Below are 20,009 nucleotides of genomic sequence, written 5' to 3'. Positions count from 1 at the left end.
GGATATCAATTGCAAATGCACTATATAAATGTGAGCTATCATCATTATGGTAGTATATGTTGTTAGAGAAGAACATCTTTCTGTATTAACTTTAAGAAGTTTTATTTTTTCCAGGTAAATGTGAATTCTTATAAGTACTTGTTCTGTTTTATGGAGCAATATGAAAATTTTATTTTTGCTTTTTTGGTTTAGTTGTACTTTCACACAAAATAACATAAAAACTTTTCTTCTTATGTTTCTTTTAGAGGTTCCAGAAACTTTAGTAGTTGCAGTGCAGATGACTTTGAGAATTTAACTTTGAATAAAGGAGGAACCTGTCTACTTAATATTCCAAAACCTGATGAAGCTTACAGTGCCCCTTACTGTGGTAATAAAATAATAGATATTGGGGAAGAATGTGACTGTGGTTCTCTAAAGGTCAGTAATTATTATTACAATTTTTGAATTCTGCTTTTTTAATTATTCATTTTGAACTTATATACATAAAGACAAAAAAAGAGAATATTGTCATGAACAGAGCATAACATAAAAAGAGGCTTCTCTATAAAACTATGAATTTACATTTTACACTGTTTACTTTTTTTAAAAAACTATATATTAAGTACTACATTTCGCTTTTAAAGCTACTCAGCTTTCTATACTTCCTTGCAAATTTTCTTTTATTCTCTATTGTGCGCTTTTAAAATTTTTTCTTCCCCTACCCCCTGCCCTAGAGATGACTACCTTTAGACACAAATGTCTGTGTGTGTCTGTGTCTGTGTCTCTGTGTGTATCTGTCTGTAAAACCTTACTATACATACTTCTATTTTTCAGTTTTTTTCTGGAGGCAGATAGAGTCTTTCTTCATAGGTCCCTTTGTAGTTTATTTAAGTATTTATAATTTTCAAAATGACTTAGTTGTTCAAAATCGTTCTTAGAACATTATTGCTGTTACTGGGTACAACGTTCTCTTGGTTCTTCTCATTTTGCTCTTCATTATTTCAGGGAAATCTTTCCATGTTTTTCTATAATCAGTGACCTCATCATTTCTTATAGCATGGTAATATTCCATCATGATCATATACCACAACATGTTTAGCTGTTCTGCAATTGACACACATCCCCACAATTTCCAGTTCTTTGCTACCACAAAGAGAGCTGCTATAAATATATTTGAACATATAGGTTCTTCTCCTTTTCCCCCAATCAACTTAGGAAACAAAACTAACAGTGGTATTGCTGGGTCAAAGTTTATAGACAATTGAATAACTTTTCAGGCATGATTACAAATTGCTCTCCAAAATAGTTGGATTAATTCACAATTCCACCAATAGTAAATTAGTGTCCCTGTTTTTTTCCACATCCCCTCCAACATATGTCACTTTTCCCTGTCTGTCATTTTAGCCAATCTAGTAGGTATAAAATGGTGTCTCAAGATTGTTTTAATTTTCATTTATTAATAATAATGTAGAGCATCTTTTTATGTGACTATAAATTGTTTTGATTTCTTCACTGGCAAACTGCCTGTTAATATCCTTTGACCCTTATCAGTTGGGGAATGTTTTATATCTGTGTAGATTTCAGAATTCTTTATATATTTGAGATATGAGACCTTTATCTGAGAAACTGTCTATAAATATTTTTCTCCGATTTTCTGCTTTCCTTCTGATCTTGGATACATTGGTTTTATTTGTATCAAACCTTTTTCACTTACTGTAATTAAAATGACCCATTTTCTGTCTCACAAAGCTCTCTATCACTTGTTCATAAATTGTTCACCTATCCATAAGTCTGATAGGTAATATGTTTTATGTTCTTCTGATTTTCTTGCGATAACTTCTTTTATATCTAGGTCATGTAGCCACTTTTACTTTATCTTCATAAATGGTAAACGTTGGTCTATGCTCAATTTCTGCCAGATTGCTTTCCCAACAACTTTTACCAAATATTGAATTCTTATCCCCCAAACTTAAGTCTTTATACTTGTCAAACACAAGGTTCTTAAAATCATTTGCTACTATGTATTGTGTGTCACTCTGTTGCACTGATCTACCTTTCTATATCTTAGCCAGTACCTGGTAATTTTGATAATTACTATTATAATACAGATCTGAAGCTGCTAAACCTCCTTCCTTTATATTTTTTTTCATTAGTTCCTTTGATATTCTTGACCTTTTGTTTTCTGAATAAATTTTGTTATTTTTTCTAACTTAGGAAAATAATTTTTTGGTAATTTAAGTGAGATGGTGTTGAATAAATTTTGTTTGGGTAAAATTGTCATTTTTGTTATATTGACCCTGTTTACCCATGAACTATTAATATTTCTCCAGTTATTTAAATCTGATTTTATTTGTATAAAAAGCTTTTGATAATTTTGTTCATATCTTCCTGGGTTTGTTTTAGTATACTCTGAGGTATTTTATACTAGAGTTTCTCTAAATGAGGTATCTCTTACTATCTTTTCTTGCAGAGTTTTGTTGATGATACATAGAAATGCTGATGATTTATGTGGGCTTACTTTATATCCTACTACTTTGCTAATATTAATAATTATTTCAGCTAACTTTTAAGTTGAATCTTCAGGATTTTACAAGTATATCATATCACTTGCAAAAAGAGATAGTTTTATTATCTCATTACCCATTCTGATTCCTCCTTCAATTTCTTTTTCTTGTTATTGGTAGGATTTCTAATACAGTATTGAATAATATTGGTAAAAATGGGAATCCTTGTTCACTTCTGATTTTATTGGGAAGGCTTCTAGCTTGTCATTACAAATAATGCTTGCTGATAGTTTTAGGTAAATGCTTCTTATCAATTTAAGGAAAAATCCTTTTATACTTGTACCTTCAAATATTTTTTTTAAGAGAAATTACACTTGGACTTTTCTAAAAACTTTTCTGCATCTGTTGATATAATCAAAAAGGTTTTTTTTAACTTTCATTATTGATAAAATAATTGTGTTGATAGTTTTCCTTATGCTAAAACCATCCTGCATTTCTGGTATAAATCCTGCTTGGTCACAGTGTAAAATCTTTGTAATATATTATTGTAATCTCCTAGCTAGTATTTTATTTAGGACTTTGTATCTATATTCATTAATGAAATTGATCTGTAGTTTTCTTTCTCTGTTTTTACTCTTCCTGGTTTAGGTATCAGTACCATATTTGTTTTATAAAAGGAGTTTGGTAGGACCCCTTCTTTACCTTTCAGTCCACATAATTTACTTAATATAGAAATTAGTTGGTCTTTAAATGTTTGGTAGAATTCACTGGTAAATCTATCTGCTCCTGATGCTTTTTTCTTTTCTTTTTCTTTTTAAAAATTTAATAAATTTATTTATTTACTTTTAGTTTGCAACATTCAGTTCCACAAACTTTTGAGTTCCAAATTTTCTTCCCCTCCCCCCATGTTGTCATGCAATCCAAAATAGCTTCTATAAATACCTTCACATTAAACATTAGTCAAGTTGTAAAGAAGTATTGTAAGCAATGGAATGAACAATGAGAAAGAAGAAACAAAACAAAACAAAGAGAGAGAGCAAGTAGTTTGCTTCAGCCTGGATTTAGACTCTGTAATTCTTTCTCTGAATGTAGACGGCCCTTTCCATCATGAGTCTTTTAGAGCTATTTTATAGCCTTGCATTGTTGAGAGGAGCCCAGTCTTTCTGAGTTAGTCATAACAGATATGATATGTCTGTAATTGTGTACAGTGTTCTCCTGGTCTTGATGGTTTTTTCTTAAGAAGCTCATTTATAGCCTGTTCAGGTTTTTTTTCTTTTTCTAAAACAGGTTTATTTAGTTATTCTTTTTCTTCTTCTGTTAATTGAGGCAGTTTACGTTCCATTTCTCCCAAATTGTTAAATTTATTGGTATTTAATTAAGCAAAATAACTCTTTGTCATTGCTTTGATTTCATCTTCATTACTGTTATTCACCCTTTTCATTTTTAATACCAGTGACCTGGTTTTCTTCTCTCTTTTCTTAATCATATTAGCCCAAGGTTATTTTATTTATTTTTTTTAACTTTCCATAGAACCAACTCCTAGTTTTATTTATTAATTCAATGGTTTTCTTATACTCAATTTTATTAATGCCAGTTGTAATTTTTAGGATTTCTAATAGTGTTTAGTTGAGGATTTTTAGTTTGTTCTTTTTCTAGTTTTTTTTTTTTAATTGCATAGCCAGGTCATTGGTCTTCTCTTTCTCTAATTTATTGATGTAGGCATTTAGAGATGTAATTTTTCCTCTGATTACTGTTTTTTGCTGTATCCCATTGATTTTGATATGTTGTCTCATTATTGTCATTCTCTTTGATGTAATTATTTGTTTCATTGGTTGTTTTTTAACACACTCATTCTTTAAAATTAGGTTGCTTAGTCTCCATTTAGTTCTTATTCTGTTTCCATGGTCCCTTACTAAATATAATTTTTATTGCTTTGTGATCTGAAAGGTATGCATTTAATAAATACTTTTCTACATTTAACTATTAAAATTTTATGCCCAGATATGTGGTCAGTCTTTGTAAAGTACTATGGACCACTGAGAAGAAGCTGTATTCCTTTCTATTTTCATTCAAGTTCTCTCCAGATAACTAGCGTATCTAGCTTATCTAAGATTTTATTCACCTCTTTAACTTCTTTCTTTTTAATTTTTTTCTTGTACTTATATAATTCTGAGAGGGGAAAATTATAATCTCCCACTATTACTCCAGAAGACTTTTTGGGGACAGAAAATTTCATTTCCTGTAGTTTTTCTTTGGATATCTTGACCAAAGATATGAAGTTTGACTGGTCAAACTTCAGAGATTTGTTGGTTTAAGTATGGGTCAACTAAGGTAGCCTGCTTAGTCTCTTAATTGATCTCTGAAAACAGCCACTTTCTTCTTTAAGCCATCTTCCGTAAAGCTGCAAAAGTGACTCATAAAGCTCAGGTCTGACTATGTTACTCCTTGCCAAGAAGCTTTAGCTGCTTCCTATTCATTCTAAGATAAAATGCAAAAAGAAAAAATTGGGGACATTAAGGCATTTCTACCTGCTAAAGATGCAAATGTACTTGAAGGGGCAGCCACGTATTAAGCCATGAATGAGTTTTCTACATCTTTCCCACGTGAGATAACACCTGAGAAGAGATGTGGGATAGGAGGAAGGTGGCCCAGAGCATAAGAACTCATTCCCAAAGACAAGGCAGAAGTAAAATGAGAAATACGGAGGAAGTCATTAAGAAGTTAGGCATATAGAAGGGTCACAGGATGAGGATACAGGGAAGCTGCAGTCCAAACACAATAGGAACTAGCTACTAATTGGGGTTACTTTTGAGGAATTTGAAGATTTTTTAGTACCAGTGGTGAAGCTGGTGATACCCTAGTTATAGATATTAGTATCACATTTGTGATTTTATGGTGTCATATGTCTGTAGAACATAAATTAAATCCAAATGGTTGGAAATAGTGTCTGTCTTAATATTTAATTTGGTCAGGTTAGGAGGATGAAAAATGGCATATCAGTGAAATATTTATTTATTTTCTTTAAGATAGATATCAGTAGTCAGGGTTGACACTGTTATCCTACCTTTTTACTGACAGTCAATTTATATCATCTACAGGAATGTGAATTGGACCCTTGCTGCGAGCCAAGTACTTGTAAACTTAAATCAGGTGCAGAATGTGCATATGGTGACTGTTGTAAAAATTGTCGGGTAAGAAAGCTTTCTTCGTTGAAAAATAAAGATATCAGTCCTTTGCCTTCTGAAATATCTAGTAAAGAAGTACTTGTTTTGTTGAGTGATTAGGAAAAATGACTTTATTGGGTTCTAATGTGTTATATGTTTGTGGCATTGAGGAAAATCCTACACAGCAAATGCCTTTGGTATATTTGATCAGTCATTCAACAAACATTCATTGAGTACCTAAAAACTGAATCTATCTGCCTTGAGGCCTCTTTTCTGCCACTTTTCCTGCAGAGATGAAAGGGAACACATAGTATAGAAGGGCTGTTTTATGTAGTTTTTTAATTTAATGAGTTGCCATCATAGGATAATCTATCATTTAGTTCCTGGGCAATTGGTTATGATAACTTTTCTCTACTGTACTAGGCAGGTCTTTGGAGAGTAGACTCAGTCTGCTTACCAGGACAGTATATAAAATCTAACATAGTAGATCTTCCTAGAGTATATATTTCCCCCAGCATATCCAGGGTCACCCTTATGCCATGATGGAATGATTTTTGTGGAGTTACTGCATAAGATGTGTCAAACTTGGGTTTATTTATTAAAACTGAGCAAATAGTCTTGTTTGATTTGAATTTTGTTTCTCCAGTTCCTTCCAGGAGGCACTGTGTGCCGGCAAAGTACCAATGAATGTGATCTCCCGGAGTATTGCAATGGCTCATCTCAGTTCTGTCAGCTAGATGTTTATATTCAAAATGGACACCCGTGCCAGAACAATAAAGCTTATTGTTACAATGGCATGTGCCAGTTCTATGATGCTCAGTGTCAAGTCATCTTTGGCTCAAGTAAGACTTAATTAGAAAACATTTTGAGTGCTTTGATTTTTTTAAACATGTGTTTAATTTGTCAAACTAAAATAGTTCTAATTTTAATTTTGTTAAAATTTTGTAGTGTGAAGATGTATAACTAATTTGTTCATGTTTATGTGGTTTCTCTGTTGGAGTGTTGTTAGCAAATGCTCAGTTGCAAAGGTTCCATAGTGATAAACTCTATGGGAATATGTAACTAGTTAGCAGTTCACCTAAGCCAAAGGATGCTTACTGCCCTTCTGGAGCTCACTAAACATCCAGTGTGGTGGTCCTTTTACTAAGGTATTTTATGTAGTGTAAGACTGTAATGTTTGCTTTTATTTAGAAAGGTTGGATTTGTAAGACATGAGAGGTACTGTGATTTCGAGGGTAGAGAGCCAACCTTGGGGTCAGGAAGACTTGGGTTTAAGTTCCCTCTCTGGCTGTGTTTGTTACCCTTGGAAAGTCACTTAACCTAAGACCAAAGGTTTTAACCTGGCTTTGATGCATAGGTTTCAGGGGGCTTGTGAACTTGGATAGAGGAAAGAATTGCATCTTTATCTAATAATAATTTATTTCCTTGTTATTCCATGTATTTTGTTTTTAAGCATTTAAAAACAGTTCTGACGAGTCCGTAGGTCTCCTGCCAGGGGGGTCCATGGTGCATAAAACATTAAGAAACCCCAATCTAAGACTATAAGTTGCAGAACAATTTCTGTTCTTCATTGCCAGAAGTGTTTCCTCCCTGGGAATTATCTATAGCAGTGAATTCACATGTCTCTACCAAATGCCAAATTGCAAGGCATAAACCTAGAGAATAATTAGTTCCTCTCATATACTTTATGCAGATGGCAAGTAGCTTAGCTACTGTTAGACAGGTAATGTTGCCCTTTAGGATAATAGAGTCATAACAGACTAGTCCTTTCCATTTTTTTCAAGTATGAGAAGGTCTCTTTAGAGTCTGTTTAGACCTCAACATGACTATTAGTATCCATTGATTGTTATGAATTTGCTATCATTTTAAATTAGTTTATATTTTATTACAGCAGCATCTACATAAATCTGAAAATAAGTGTTACACATATATGTGAGGTATTATTTATTCACTTTACAAAAGCTATTTTTGCTTATTTATAGATTTGGATATGTATTCTTAATCTTGTGGCCCACCAAGAATCCTGTACTCATTGGTTGGGAGCCGTTTGGTTGGACTATCTCTGGTCACAGATAATTCCCCAGAGTCAGAGATAACACCAGGGTTTTCAACACAGAAGAATGAATGGAATGGGTAGTTTAAAAAAATTAGGTGAGCAATTGAATAGGAAGGGATGATACTTAATAGGTGAAATTGAGAGGTGAGAGAGGAATATAATAAGAGGAGATGGGGAGAGACAGAATGGGGTAAATTATCTCATATAGAAGAGGTAAGGAAAAACTGTTACAATGGAGGGGAAGAACAGGAAGGCAAAAGGGAATGGGTCAACCTTATTCTCATTGAATTTGGCTTAGGGAGGGCATGACATACACACTAAATAGGGTATCTCACCCTATAGGAGAGTAGGGGGAAGGGGATGAGAGGGGGGGATGATGGAGGGGAGAGCAGGTTGCGGGGTAGGGAAGTTAGAAGCACACACTTTTGAAAAGGGACAGGGTCAAAGCAGAAAATAGAACAAGTGGGGGGCGAGATAGGATGGAGGAAAATATAGTCAGTCTTTCACAATATATCCACTATGGAAATGTTTTGCATAGCTACCTGTGTACAACCTATATTGAATTGGCCTATCTTCTCAGTAAGAGTGGGTGATGAAGGAGGAAGGGAAGGAATCTGGAATTCAAAGTTTTAATATCAAATGTTTAAAAAAATATATATATATATAAAATATAATTAAATATTATATATATAAATATAATTATATATATAATAATTATTATTTTTTACATGCAACTGGGAAATAAGATATACAGGCACTGGGGTGTAGAGATCCATCATGCCCTATTGGAAAGTCGGAGGGGGAATGCGAGAAGATAGAGGAGAGAGCAGATTGGGGGAGGGGGTATACAGTGGGATCGCTGTTTTGGGGTGGTGGGTAGGGGAAAGACAGGGAGAAAATTTGTAACTCAAAATCTTGTGGATTTTGATGTAAGCTAAAAATAGACATAAAATTTAATTAAAAAAACAAAAACAAAAAAAATTAGGTCTGAAGAAGTCATACTGGAGGGCATTGTATTACAGTGGAAAGTGCATTCACCCTGGAATTAGAGAACCTGTGTTCAGATCCTGCCTTTTACCTTTACTATCTTTGTGATCCTACATAACATCATTTAACCTTCCTGGGATTCATTTTTCTTATCTGTCAGATGAGAGTATTGGGAAGATAATCTCTGAGGACCCTTCCAGTTCTAGAGCTGTGATTCTATGATCTATAAAAATCCTTTTCTGTAAACATCAACATGTTAAGAATAAAAGGGTACATATTAATTAAATACTATCTAGGTTTACATTTATTATAAGATAGACTATTTGAAGCAAGCTATAAAGAAATACTACATTTAAGCACCGATTGATGTAATATATTATTAAACTTAATCCTGGTTTATTAGTCTATTCCGGCTATTTTATGGGGTCAGAGACCTTCAGATTGTGACCCTCAGGTTTTCCTAGCAACCTACCTGTGACTTAAAGGAAGCACTGTCAGAACTCATTATTGAATGTTCCCTCTAACTGTGCAGACTCCAAACCATCCAGGCCTGCCGGTCTTGTGCAACTCAGATTGTCTATGTCCTAGAAGAGTTTTGCACAAAGGGTATATATATCCAGGATGCTAGAGGACTTCTTCAATTTTTCCTGATATCCCAAGGGTACTAGTGGAATACTTTATCTGTCTACTTGTCTTCTCTTACCATTTGAGTGAGTGGTCTTCCTCTTTTGATCATGTTACCTGATGAAATCTTTTATTTTTGTTCTTTTTTAAAGTGTCTCACCTCTTACATGTTGTGGCTGATTTATTTAAGAAAGTCAGGTTTCAGGTTCTACCTGAAAGATTTTCTTGTTACTTTTTTGGTTTTTCTCCATGAAACAAAGAAAAATGCAATAAATTTTTTAAAACCAAAAATAGTTATTTCTTGGAAACCTTCTAAATAAAATTCACAACAAAGTGAATTCTCCTAATTAGCCCTATTGTACATCTTTTCCATACCTCTGAGATCTTTTTTTTTTTTTTGGTCAGTAGAGCAAAGCTCTTACTTTTGGTTCTTCCATTCTCTTTCTGCTTTTACTTCTCTTTTATGAAGACATATTCCTAGAGAATTTGTTGCTGACACATATGAAGCTCAGTTAATAATAAGGCATGATACCAGTTAATAAAGTATGACACAGAAAAATAGGGATTGGGCACTGTTTTGGCATGTCTAAATAATACCTTTTTGTAAATGCAGTTTAATCTGCCTGACTTTGCTGAAATGGGCCATCCCTTTTTACGCTTTTCCAGCTAAGATCAAGAAACTTATTCCCTCAGCCTTTAACCTGGAACTAGCTCTTGGCCTGGAACCATATACTCTTCATTGATGAGAGTTCCCTCTATCTGGTGCCCCAGGATTCCTCACAGTGCACGCCAGCCATCTTCATGTTCTACTGGTCATGAACATTACTCCTCTTTTCCTCCTCTTGCTCTGTCAGTGCAGCCATTCCTGGAAAGGATGTTTCAATCAGTTGTCCTGTGATTCTATTCAACCATCTTTTTTTCCTTTTTAAAAAATGTTACCGGATCAAAACATCCTTTCCCAGCCAACAACTCCTCCCCATCTGTGTTATCTTCCTCTTGCCCTTTTTATTTGAATTCCAAGTGCTTAGTAAACACTTAATAAATGCCTTTTAATTATACATTGAGCTTTCCTTTCTCTACATCTCAAAACCCTTTGACATATGATCCCTTATTCTTTCTTCTTAAAAGAGGATAATTACCTTTCTCTGATGGCCTTTCTCCCTCACCAATCATTTACTTGTATCCTCAGTCTTTATCCTTTCTGTTTCTCTGGCAGATTGCCTCCACAATCATTCTCCCATCATCTTAAATCTGTCCCTAATTAATATCTTATTCCCTACTGCCCACAGACTCCCAGGTTTTCCCCATTCTTAAAAAAGAAAACAAAATAAATACCTCATTCAGTCTTACCATCTCATCAAACAATGGTCCTGTAACACTCCTCCTTTTCACATTCACTCTTATAGAAAAAGGTATATGCACTCATTGCCTCCACTTTTCTCTTAACCCTTTATAAATCTGGCTTGTGACTTTATAAGTCAAGTAAAGTTACTAATGATTTCTTTAACTGTCAACTCTCAGTTCTCATTCTTCTTTACTTCTCTGTAGTATTTGACATTATTGATCCCCCTTTCCTCCTACATACTTTTCTCTGAGTTTTTGCGACCCTTTTCTTTTCACTTCTCTTCCATCCTAGACTTCCACCCTAGACAATCCTCAGACTTCTTTGCTGGACTATCACTTATATTTTTCCCTCTAATTGGATATACCCTAGGGATCTCTGGGATCTTCGGATCTTCTTTTCTCTATGCTTCTTCCCTTGACAATCTCTTTGACTCTCATGAGTTCAGTAATCATCTATGCAGGTCACTCCCATATCTGGGCAGCTAGCTGGTGCAGTAGATAGAGTGTTGGTCCTGAAGTTAGGAAGACTCATCTTTCTGAGTTCACATCTGACCTCAGACACTTACTTGCTGTGTAACCCTGAACAAACCCTGTTTGCCTGAGTTTTCTCATCTGTAAAATGAGCCAGAGAAAGAAATGGCAAACTACTACAGTCTTTGCCAAGAAAATCCTAAATGGGGTTACAGAGAGTCAGACACACCCATCATTATATACTCAGCCTCTCTGTCTCCTGAACTCCAATCCAACATAATCTGTGGAATATTTCAAATTAGATGTATCTCAAACACATCATGTCCAAAATCACTCATCTTTCCTCCCAAATCCACTGCTATTCTAGACAATCTCTGTTGGGGATACAGCCATCTTTTCAGGTACCCATCTTTATAGCCTCAGTGTTTTCCTTGCTCCTTTACTCCTACATTTATTCTCTGAACACCACTTTTTGTGCAGAACCTATGCTGGGCATTAGAGGAATAACAGAAGACTAAATTAGGAGGCCTTATCCTTATGAAGAACACATTTTATAGAAGAGATGAGACATAGCTCAAATAAATATCGTGCAAAGTGGTTTATAAAGGCATAAAAGAAACACAGAGTAAGTGTAATTTGGGGCCTTAGGGAAGGGGCTGCTTATAAGGCACTTTTGTAGAAGACAGTCATGCTAGTTTAATTCAGTTCAACAAACATTTGTTAAATGTCTCTTAGGGAAGATACCATGATAATATCTCTACAAATATAAAAAATAAAAAATGACAGTCCCTGTGCTTACAGAGGTACAGCTAGGTAGCTCAGTGGATTGATAGAGCACTGGGCCTAGAGTCAGGAAGACTCATCTTCCTGAATTTCAAATCCAGGATCAGACCCTTATTAGATGTGTGACGCAGGCAAGTCACTTAACCCTGTTTGCCTTAGTCTCCTCATCTTTAAAATGAGCTGGAGAAGGAAGTGATAAACCACTCCAGGAAAACCCCAATGCAGTTACGAAGATTTGGATGTGACTGAACAACAACACTTAAGGAACTGACAGTCTGATAAGGAAGAACAAACATATACACAAATTTGGTATTATACAAGCTACAATGGCATATAGACAAAATACTTTTAAAAATTTTGAGGAGTAATAGATACTTTAAGCTAGAGGGAATCAAGAAAGCCACCATTGGGGAGAGAAAGAACTTTTTTTTTTTAAAAGCAATTAGAGCTAAATAACTTGCTCAAGGTTACACGGCCAGTTATTTCTGGCTGTGGTGCTAAGTATCTGAGCCCAGATTCGATCCCCAGGTCATCCCAACACTGGGGCCGGTGCTCTTACTCGCTGAACCACCTGGCCTCCCCTAAGCAATTGGGGTTAAGTAACTTGCTCAAGGTTACATGGCCAAGTGTTTCTGGGTGGGTGCTAAGTGTCTGAGCCCGGATTTGATCCCCAGGTCATCCCGACACTGGGGCCGGTGCTCTTCCTTGCTGTGCTACCTGGCTGCCCCGAGAAAGAACTTTCAATCAGGCTATGAAAGATAAGAGGGATTTCAAAAAGTAAGAGTGCTGTGGTACAATCATCAGATGTAGGGTTCTGTTTTGTTTTGTTTTGTTCTTTTAATCCATAAGCATTATTTAAGTTTAGGTATCCTGCTAAACACTTAGTATGTAAATATAAAAGTTGGACTATTCCTCTCTTCAAGGAGCATTTATTTTCCTGGAGTGTCATATTCTGGGAAAATGAATTCACTTTAGGAGGTGTTGAGTTTGAACCTTGCTATCAAGGTAGGCTACATCTGGCAGGCAGTTAGGAAATGGGGAACTGAGGCACTAGAGAGATTCCAGGGAAAACTAATTTCTTGCTTAATACCACTTTTTTTCCTTGCATTTCAGAAGCAAAAGCTGCTCCAGAAGATTGTTTTATTGAAGTAAACTCTAAAGGTGACAGATTTGGCAACTGTGGTTACCATGGCAATGGTTATAGAAAATGTTCTGCTGGGTAAGTAGAAGTGAAGAAATGATACAGTATGGAAGACCGTAAAGCTTGAGATTATATGCTAGAAGAATCTTATTAAAAATGTACTTTTAAAATTCCACTCCTCTGTCTTCTCGCTGTCTTAACTTTCTATAACTGTATTTACAGATTACATTATCAACCCTAAAAGAATTTTAAAACACAATTGGTGTACCCGTCCTTGCTTATAGTAGAAGTCTATTATAATTTTTGTTGAATTGATTGAAGTAACAATAAACATCATGTTCACAGGGTATATTGCACTCGGAGAATAGAGTATCATAGACTCTCAGGTGGAAGTGACTTCATAGACCAGCTCGTTCCTCCAGTAACTGAACAGCAATGCCCTTCAGTAACATCTTAATGAGTAGTCATCCAGCCTCAGCCTAAGTGACCTCCCATGATGGGGTGCTCACTAATGTCCTGAGGCAGCACTTTCAAATAACTGTGATTGTTAGATTTTCCATATCTAAATCTTTGGCTCTGCGGTTTCCACTCACCTATTACTCCAGGTTCTTTTTGGGTGGGGCTTAGCAGAATAAGTCTAATCCTTCTACTTGACAACTATTTAAAGGTGGAGATTGTTTCCCAAGTAAGTTTTTTCCTTCCCAGAATATACATTCACTATTTACCTCAGCTGACTTTTCTAAAGCATGATATTCAAAATTAAACTCAATTTCTTCTCACTTCTCCTTTGGAATATGAAATGATTAAAGATTTAACTAAGAAGTCCTTGTATTATCCCTTTGTAGTAGAAAGGAGGCAGTGTGGTCCAGTAGAAAGAACCCCTCCTGGAAGGAAATATGTTCAAAGCCCAGTGCAGGTTTATATTTACTGCACACGCAACTGTGGACAAGTCACTGTTTCTAGGCTTTAGTTTCCTCACATGTAAAATGAAGGGGTTGGAAGAGATAATTTTGAGATACCTTCTGGTTTAATTCTGTGATAATTTCCCATACAAAGAAATTATCTCCGATTTGAAGTTGCTGAATTTTATCCAGATTGGGTTCTAGATCTTCTTAGATAAGTGGTTCTACTTTAGGTCTTTGAGTCTGTATCATCTCAAATCTTCATCTAGCCTGCCCACTACTCTTGATTTGTCCTGTCTCACTTACATCTATGTCTCTTTCATAGTCATCTTTACTTGGCTACTATTGTAGTTGCCATCAGGGGTATTTTAGAAAATTATTAATGAACATTTTTCTCTTCCTCCTCCTCTCCCCCCACCCTCCAGTAAATAAAATAAAAATAAAACCCTTGTAACAAATATGCATAATCAAACAAAGCAAATTCCATCATTGGCCATGTTGAAAAATTTCTGTCTCACTATGCATTCTGAGTCCATCACCTCTGTCTAATGAGCTTCATCTTAAGGCCTCCAGAATCATCTTTGGTCAATCAACACATTGATCAACTTCTGATGCCTTTCAAAGTTATTTTTCTTTATCATGTTGTTAGAGCATAAATTGTTCTTCTTTTCACTTCAGTTTATATATAGGTCTCCTCATTTTCCTCTGAAATTGTCCTCTGTAATTTAATCTTCCCTTATGGTATAATAGTATTCCATTGCATTCATAGACCTCAATTTATGGTCTTTCCTCAGTAAGTGGTTACCCTCTTAGTTTCTTATTTTTTAATACTTCAGAAAGAGATGCAGTAAGCATTTTTGTACATAAGGGTCCTTTTCCTTTATCCTTTGATCTCTTTTGGGTATATTCCTAAAAGTCACATCACTGAATCTTAAAAAGCATTAGCATTTTGGTGACTTTTCAGGTTAGTTCCATGTTGCCTTCCAGAATGGCTAGACCAACTTACCGTTCAACTGAGTGCATTAGTGTGTTTGTTTTCCCACAGCTTCCAGCATTTGTCATTTTGTTTTTTCTTCAATCTCCATCAGATTATGACACATCAAAGGAAGAGTTTTGTAGAAGAATTGGTCTCCTGCATAGGAAAAATACTAGGAAGGCCCAGGATTTTTTTTTTTTTTTGCTTTTTTTGGGGGGGAGGGCAATTGTGGTTAAGTGACTTGCCCAAGGTCACATGGCTAGTTTTTGTGTGTGTATGTGTGTTGTGTCTGAGTCTGGATTTGAACTCAGGTCCTCCTGACTCTAGGGCCAGTGCTGTATTCACTGCACCACCTAGCTGCCCCAAGGCCCAGGATTCTTAAAGTCCATGCCAGTGAAATATAAGTTCTCCTACCAACTTGGAAAGTCCTCAAGTATAGATGTGAATGATGCATTTTATCTCATCTGCTGACCAATCTAGATACGTAGAGGTATATATCACCAAATTGCTTCCAGGATGATACAGTTGTCATCACAACCAATTTCAAAGACTTTGTAATAAAAACATAACCCAGTGAAATTATCAATCTACCAACGATCTATAATTTTGATAAAGAGCTGATTGAACTTAGATCCTACTGAGCCTATGGGTGAGCAATTAAGTGACTGCAGGTGTAGGAATCATAGTAATGCATGGGCAGGGAGTGAATCTAGTCATTGTCTATATGGTACTAATTCAATACTCAAGATTTCTTCTTTTAGCTCCAGAGAAATTCATTATATTTATATTTGTAAAGTGCTTAGCACAGTTTGGCACATAGAAGGAGCTTAATAAATGCTTGGTCCCTTCTCCCTTATTCTACACTATCAGTATAATTTCTAAGGTAAATTGCTTAAATTTTTTGCTATATTGTAAAAACAGAGGGCAGTTAGATGGCACAGTGTGCCAGGCCTGGAGTCAGGAAGATTAATTTTCCTGAGTTCTGATCTGACCTTAGACACTTAACTAGCTGTGTGACCCTGGGCAAATCACTCTATCCTGTTTTCCTCAGTTTCCTCATATGTAAAATGAACTGGAGAAGGAAATGGCAAAGCACTCCAGTACCTTTGCCAAGAACACCCCAAATGGGATCAAAGAGAGTCAGATATGACTGAAACCATTGAACAACAAAAAAAACCAGATATAAATATTGGAGATAGCTGTAGTCTAGTAGATCACTAGCCTGGGAATTAGGACCTAGGTTTTATTTTTGGCTCAGCTACTAACTTACTAAGTCACTTTGTTCAAATCTCTTAAAACCTTTAGGGTTCAAGTTCCTTACCTACAAAATGAGCTTCTGAAATAGACATTATCTATGTTTTTCTGTGATCCTAAGGAATTAAAACTTTTTGTTGTAATGGGATCTCTTTATGGTAAATAAATGTTTTTTCCATCTCTGTCTTTCTCTTTTTAGTAATTGTAGTAATAACAACAGTAACAATGATAGCTGGTGGATAAAATGCTTTAAGGTTTGCAAAACTCTTTTCTTATGTTATTTGGTCCTTTAGCTTTCAATGTTTGTGACTATGAGCCTTTAATGGCATGACCACAGGATAGATACATTGAGGCTATCTGTTGGTTTGTGATTGGTAATCAAAATACCCAGCACTTATTGTGAGCCTCACCCATAGGCTTTTCAGAATCATGCTTTCTTACATATTTGTTTCTGAACACAGACCACCAGAGGCCACAATTACTTTGACCGTCTATTCCTTTACCTTTCTGTGGTGCAGGGACAATTTCAGAGACAGTAGTAGATACATACTGCATCAGTTTGGAGCTGAAAGGGACATCAGTAGCCACTTCCTAGTTCACTTCCTTTATTTTATAGTTGATACAACTGAAGGCCAGAAAGGTTATTTGTCTGATAGCAAGGATGTAATAAAAGATAAACAAATTAAGCTGACTTACTCTATCTGATGTATGTTCTGGAGTGCTGTCTCTAGTTTATGGACAACAGCTTAGAATCAGCAAGAAAGGAACAATGCCACAAAAATTTCAGAAATACTATAGCAAGTGAGAACAGTAGTCTGTCTAATGAACTCTATGACATAAATCCTGGGGAATGTTTTGTGGGGAAACTGGTTGGTGATTTCACTTGACTATCCCCTCAGAAGTTGATGACGGCTACTAACTTAAGTAACTTCTATTACTCATGGACATGTATACATTCTTCTACCTATGTTTTTGCTTCTCTGTCATGTCTTCTCTGTAAAGTTTTTTTTCCATTTTTAGATTGTCTTGAGGTTCTCATGTGCAAACTTAGAGTTCTGTAGGCCCACAAGTTCCTCGGAGGAAACCAAAAAGCCCTGGGTGTATGTTGTGGGAAGGATTCTCAGGGATTTTGCCCATCTCTAGAATTACCCAGAAGCCCAGGTTCTGACCTGACTTCAGTGACTTGGTTCTCTTTCCAAGGTCACCCTGGGAACTGATTAGAGAATCAGAACCTAAATCTGTGTGTTTCCAGTATTCAGTAATAACCCCAGAAATATGTGAAGTGTTAGATTTTGTATGAATATAACAGAATGCGGAAATAAGGGAAAATTAATTCATGCTGACCCACAAGATTGTAAAACAGAAAAGGGAGGCAATAGAGTTGCTGATGAACTGCAGGACTGCATGACAGGCAACATCTGGATATTTTTGAAAACAGAATATCTTCAGGATAAGCAAGAGGACTTGAGTCAATATTATTTCAACTAGAGAACAATGTTTGCTAAAGAGAAGAAGCCAAGAGTTTTTTGATCAAGGGTATAAAAATTAAGTCAGGTTAGGGGAAGTTTGTGGTCTCTCACAGGCCATCTGCATTCATGTATTCATGCTACTGCATGTGACAATCAATAAACTTCTCATTAACTTGAAAAAGTTCCCCCTCCTCTAATTTTAGACACTCAACAATTGTGGCAACAAGGAGGAGATTCCTCCAATGAATTTCAGGACTGGAATCATCATGTAGAAAAGCAGCTGTTCTTAAAGCAGGTTAGGGGCAACTAGGTGGCATAGTGGCTAGAGTGCCAGGCCTGGAGTCAGGAAGACTCATCTTCATAAGTTCAGATCCAGTATCCATCACTTACTAGGTATGTGACCCTGGACAAGTCACTTAGCCTTGTTTGCCTCAGTTTCCTTATCTGTAAAATGAGTTGAAGAAGGAAATAGCAAACCACTCCAGTATCTTTGCCAAGGACACCCTAAATGGGGTCACACGGAATTAAACATGATTGAAATGACTGGACAATAATTTGATCCTGAAGTTTCTATCTAAAAGGCCTCACCCGGTTTCTCCTGCTCCACCACAGCCCTGGAAGAGGCATCTCAATATGCTAAGTTCTGTTTAAGAGGCATCTGGGCATTGGTCACGTGGGGTTGTGGGATCTGTACAATCAACAGTGCTTTTAAAGTTTCCTCTAATGGAGATTGTTTTGGAAAAAAAAGAGCAAAAGAAAAATATTGGTAACTTGAAGTGTTAAGTGTTTTATTTGTGTTCTGTTGAGTGTATTCACATTGTCTGTTTTATGTTTTGGTAAATCCAAACTGACTTTTCCCTGTGACCTGATTAGGCAAAAGAAAAAGGGTTTAAAGAGTGAGAACTTTTGTACAGAACTTTCAAAGCCTTCAAAAAATATACTTTCTTTTTACATTTCTAACTCTGGCTAAGTTAGACAGATAAGGATATGAGAAACTTTGAAAAATGCTTGTTAGCAGTTTGAAATTGATAGTATTTTATCCAGTTGCAGAATTTACCAAATGGAAACTGTAGGAAGAAATTGCAGCATGGAATTATTTGAGGAGAGCATACCAAAAAAATTCTTTTCTTGAAGGACCATTAGTCCTTAAATGAAGAATATACAATCATAAATTTGTTGCTACATAACAGAGATTATGTTTGCAATTTCTATGTTTCAGAAGATCTTCGTGAACCATTAAAATGGGAGAGGTGAGAATACAAGACTGCCACATTAAGCCTTTGGCAGTAAACTAACTGAAAGTGGGTCTGTCAGTAAATGACCTTTGAGAAACTTGAAATTTTGTATGATCCCATATGTTATATAGATCCAGATATGATTGAATTTATTCCAGTTTCATTTTAAATGAGAAGCCTTCTATTAAGATAATTGTGATCTTTGACACTACATAAGTAAATCAGACCATAATAGAAAATACATTTAATATTTGTTATTAAGACAATTTTTTTAGAAACTACAAACAGTAAGTTTGTTAAAAGTGCAATTAGATCATAATTATTCATACTGATCTTAAATGCAATCAATATAGAATGTCAAAACTGATAAGATGAATGAAATGATTTTATGTGTGAGATAATTTGGAGATAAAGTGAATTGCTGTCATTTGACTGGCACTAAGTTTTGTTTCATGATTTAAATCTGTGATGTTATATAGGTTATTGTGTTTCTAAATTTACTGTGAATTTTGGGAAATTGTATATAAAATGCTGTAAAGAGGATAATGCAATTGTATTGTTATTGTTGTTGTTCAGTAGTTTCAGTTGTGTCCAACTCTTTGTGACCCCATTTGGGGTTTTCTTGGCAAAGATACTGGAGTGGTTTGCCATTTCCTTCTCCAGCTCATTTAACAGATGAGGAAACTGAGGCAAACAGGGTTAAGTGACTTGCTCAGAATTATATAGGTGAGTCAGGAATCTTCCTGACTTCAGACCTGACACTATCCACTGCCCCTCAATTGTATCATTAGAAAATTTAATTCCTTTTGAAATGGATGCTGTGAATTTGTTAATTATTATAGGCTACTGTCATAATGCTAAAATTCTATCAAGTATTTTATTGGGTATATTTTGCTTTTAAAAAGAAGAATGATAATTACTTACTGTGTGGGAAGAGTGCAAAAACAAAAAAACCTTGTATAATCTCCCCATCTGTATGTAACCTTGCCAGGTACCTTGGGACCTTATACTCGAGCAAGGTCATAAAATTTTATGGGCCTTTTGAAAGAACTTGCTAAATGTTGTGAAATTCTTAAATAATGAACTGGTTCACTGGGAACTTGGATCCCATCTTCTGTCA

At 35.5% G+C, this 20,009-nt stretch overlaps 1 protein-coding gene across 2 annotated transcripts in view; it reads left to right on the top strand.

The window, feature by feature from the left end:
* Positions 1–20,009, top strand: part of ADAM9 (ADAM metallopeptidase domain 9) — a 109,436-nt gene that overhangs the window by 61,531 nt on the left and 27,896 nt on the right. For both annotated transcript variants that reach the window (XR_011166027.1, XM_069075853.1), the window contains exons 12-15: positions 246–417; positions 5,582–5,674; positions 6,294–6,489; positions 13,026–13,131. Coding sequence is in view for 1 of the 2 variants with exons in the window: in XM_069075853.1 (XP_068931954.1) it covers positions 246–417; positions 5,582–5,674; positions 6,294–6,489; positions 13,026–13,131 (567 nt within the window). In the remaining variant the exon portion in view is untranslated. The remainder of the gene's footprint in view (positions 1–245; positions 418–5,581; positions 5,675–6,293; positions 6,490–13,025; positions 13,132–20,009) is intronic.

The sequence above is a fragment of the Petaurus breviceps genome, unplaced genomic scaffold (genome assembly GCF_028583685.1).
Source record: "Petaurus breviceps papuanus isolate PSGF00001 unplaced genomic scaffold, PetGlider_PUasm1.0 90919, whole genome shotgun sequence".
NCBI lineage: Eukaryota > Metazoa > Chordata > Mammalia > Diprotodontia > Petauridae > Petaurus > Petaurus breviceps.
The sequence above is the reverse complement of the archived record's forward strand: the minus strand, read 5'-3'. Positions and strand labels throughout refer to the sequence as shown.